General features: G+C 43.1%; 1 protein-coding gene across 1 annotated transcript in view; it reads left to right on the top strand.

The window, feature by feature from the left end:
- The first annotated feature begins 360 nt into the window (after window positions 1–360).
- LOC118337160 (serine palmitoyltransferase 2-like) overlaps window positions 361–2,958 on the top strand; it is a 21,763-nt gene continuing 19,165 nt past the window's right edge. The window contains exon 1 of the mRNA XM_035674061.1: window positions 361–757. Coding sequence (XP_035529954.1) covers window positions 596–757 — 162 coding nt within the window. The 5' untranslated portion in view covers window positions 361–595. The remainder of the gene's footprint in view (window positions 758–2,958) is intronic.

Here is a 2,958-nt window from a genome sequence, read left to right as displayed (position 1 = left end):
AATATTAGTAGATACAATATCTTCCTATAACTTTGCATGACATTATCTGTGTTTAATAGTGTGTTAACATTTCAGTTGGATTTCAAGCATGGTAATATGGACTTATTAATGAGAATTTCAAGACAGTATGTGATGCCCTTTAATATTTCATTCTAATAATTCATACATGTATTATTAATTAACAGTATTTACAGCTCTTTAAGTACATTTATTTTCCTCACAGGAATTGCTTAAAGCTAAATGTTCCCGCTTGAGAGTGCCATAAAAATGATATGCCCCCCCTCAAGTGTGAACCAGCCACGCCCTTTTTGTCCGCGTGGCCCCGCCCCCTCCCGCAGACTCCGTTATTATTTATGGGCGTTGATTTCCGGTATTTAGCGCTTGGATTTTCAGGTTCCACGAAGTGTTCGTTATGTGTGTGTGTGTGCGTGTATGAGTGAGAGTGAGAGTGAGAGTGTGAGTGAGAGTTTGTAGTGCGCTTGTAGTGCGCTTGTAACCGTTCCCAGCTCGGATACTGTCACCGCCTTGCACCGCAGGCAGGCACCGTGTTCCTACATGCAAGTTACCGTCGCGGCACCACAATCGTTGGCCAGCAATGACCGAAAACCCCGCGACCAAGCCAGCCAACGGGGACGTGTGTCAGCGTGTGAAGAACGGACTGAAACCGCAGAGAAACGGCTTGCTGAAGAGCCTCCACCGCTGCCATGAGCGGCAGCCCAAGCACCACTGCCACCCCGAAGAGGAGGAGGAGGAGGAGGTGAGGCCCGGAATGGGACGGGGAGGAGAGGTTGGAGGAGCCGGGGGGGAAGCATCTACTGTGTGGACCCGGAAACAGCCGGACTACTGCTGTCATTACTGTTATTTTCATTAACTCCCGCGTTATGAAGACATGACACGATCACAGCTTTCATGTGTTGCCACTGATTGTCTGACAGACTGTTGTTACCGAGCTCTGGTTGTCTCGATCACTCTTGTACAGAGTACACGCCAAACTCCGTAAGCAATATTGCAGTTTAAAGAGTTTTTGCTCATTCTCAATGTTCTATAGTCCCTCGAAACATGGATCCAAAGCTTTGTCTGAATCTTTACGAGACGACCTTTCATTCGGCGTAATCATATTTGCATCAAGCAGCATATGAATTCATTTAAATCTCAACTTTATGAATGGGCTTAGTCGTTTTATAGGAAGGAGGTTGTTCAAAAAAGGCGGGTGTGACAACTCCGAAAGCTGACATTACACGGAATTCTAACGCTGTTGAATGAATAATATGCATGCCGAATTAACGAAGAGGTCCAGCTGTGGTCACAGTGTGTGAATTTGATTTATAGGCACAAAGTAGACACAGTATAACTAATAACAATTTCTAAATACTGGGAATCATACAGTATCTCATGATGCACATACCATCACAGCCAGTCAAACAACTTGGTACAGTTCTCATTGCTCTGCCAGGATGATAGCAGTAAGGTTTCGGGTAGCCTCCTTATCTCATCAGTTGAGTGTGTGTTAATCTTCGAGGAAATGGAGTGTTTTACTTTATACTTCTATGCTAGTATACTCAATACTCCTTTTGGGCTCAAATTGAACTATAATATTCTCTTTTTTGGCCTGTTCTGGGTGTGGGCTGCAATCTTCTTTGGTTTTGAAAGTTTCTTGAATTGGGAAACTCCCTTCATAACTAATGCTGAAACTGATGAGTTGAACCAGTGCACCTGTTCAGTTAAAGCTGTCCACTGAGACTGCGTGCGTGCTGTGAAGCAGCTTTTTCCTTAGAGGCTAATGAAATTTCCATGCTTGGGTGCACCCTCTGTAACTGTCCCAATTAACAGGTCCCTTCTGACTGTGTAATTAGATGCTGTCACACATGAGGATTTAGGATATGTTGTGTTGAGTGTTTTTTTTTTTTTTATTAATTTCTAATCTGAATTTTGCACCCCTGATCAAAACGAAAAGGACATTGTAGGAAATGTTTTAACCATCTCCTGACTGCGGAGTGTGTGTATGATTTGTGACTTTTTCACAGCATTTTGGTTGCACATCATCACAGCCAGTCAAACATAATAAGTTATAGTAGGATGCTAATAACTGGCATCTTACTCAGTGGGTTAACTGCTGGCAAAGGCAAATTCTTCCAAATAATTTCTAGTTTGGGATTCTGAAGGAAAATGAGTGTAGAGACGTGCTGCTGACAGGTTATTCTCATCACCAGACACTGTGGTGCCAGAGAAACAGCCAGTTCCTTCTGCTGATGTTTCAGTAAACTGGGTTGGGTTGGCTGAGAAACTGTGCGCCTGGTGACTGATCCTCAGCTGATTACGGTTCATGCAGATGTCAGCGCTGCTGCTCTGTAAGGTATTTGAGAGAGAGAGGCATGACCAGTCACATGTTGGTGCCTAATAGCCATGAGCACAGAGACCAGCATGATGGGAAGACAAAATTGCATAACGTCTGTGAGTAGTGAGTATCTGTCCATCCGCTTATCAAAATGGAGGAAATAAACACTCAAAGTTGCAATATCTTTGTAAAGGATCTTACGCATGTTAAGTTTGTTGTTGAAAGGTAGATCACTCAGTTCCAAGTGTACAGATTTACATCAACACAACCAGCTCTTCCCTTATTTGGCAGTCAAATCTTCCCTCCCTGGCCTGGTCACACAGTGTTTTCTTTCCTGTATAGTTAGTGTGCAGCCGAACTAGAGCTAAGTGCTGTGTTCTTATCTTCCTCCCACTTATTATTTGGCTGCACCTAAGTCACCTTTTAAGTGAGTTACAGAAACCTCGGCCAATGACAACAAAAGACAAAGCGTGTTTTTTTTCTTCATTAGAACAAAAGGAGAGGGGAGTCAGACTGTACATTCCAGTATTCCAAATATGAAACTTCATTCTAGCTTTATGTGTATTAGGGGTGGGTAAAAAGATAAAGCAAGATAACATAAAGATAGCAAGAACAACAAGCTG

This window comes from Morone saxatilis, unplaced genomic scaffold (assembly GCF_004916995.1).
Source record: "Morone saxatilis isolate NCDOM2014 unplaced genomic scaffold, NCSU_SB_2.0 Contig3, whole genome shotgun sequence".
Taxonomy (NCBI): Eukaryota; Metazoa; Chordata; class Actinopteri; family Moronidae; genus Morone; species Morone saxatilis.
This window is presented reverse-complemented; position numbering and strand designations above follow the sequence as displayed.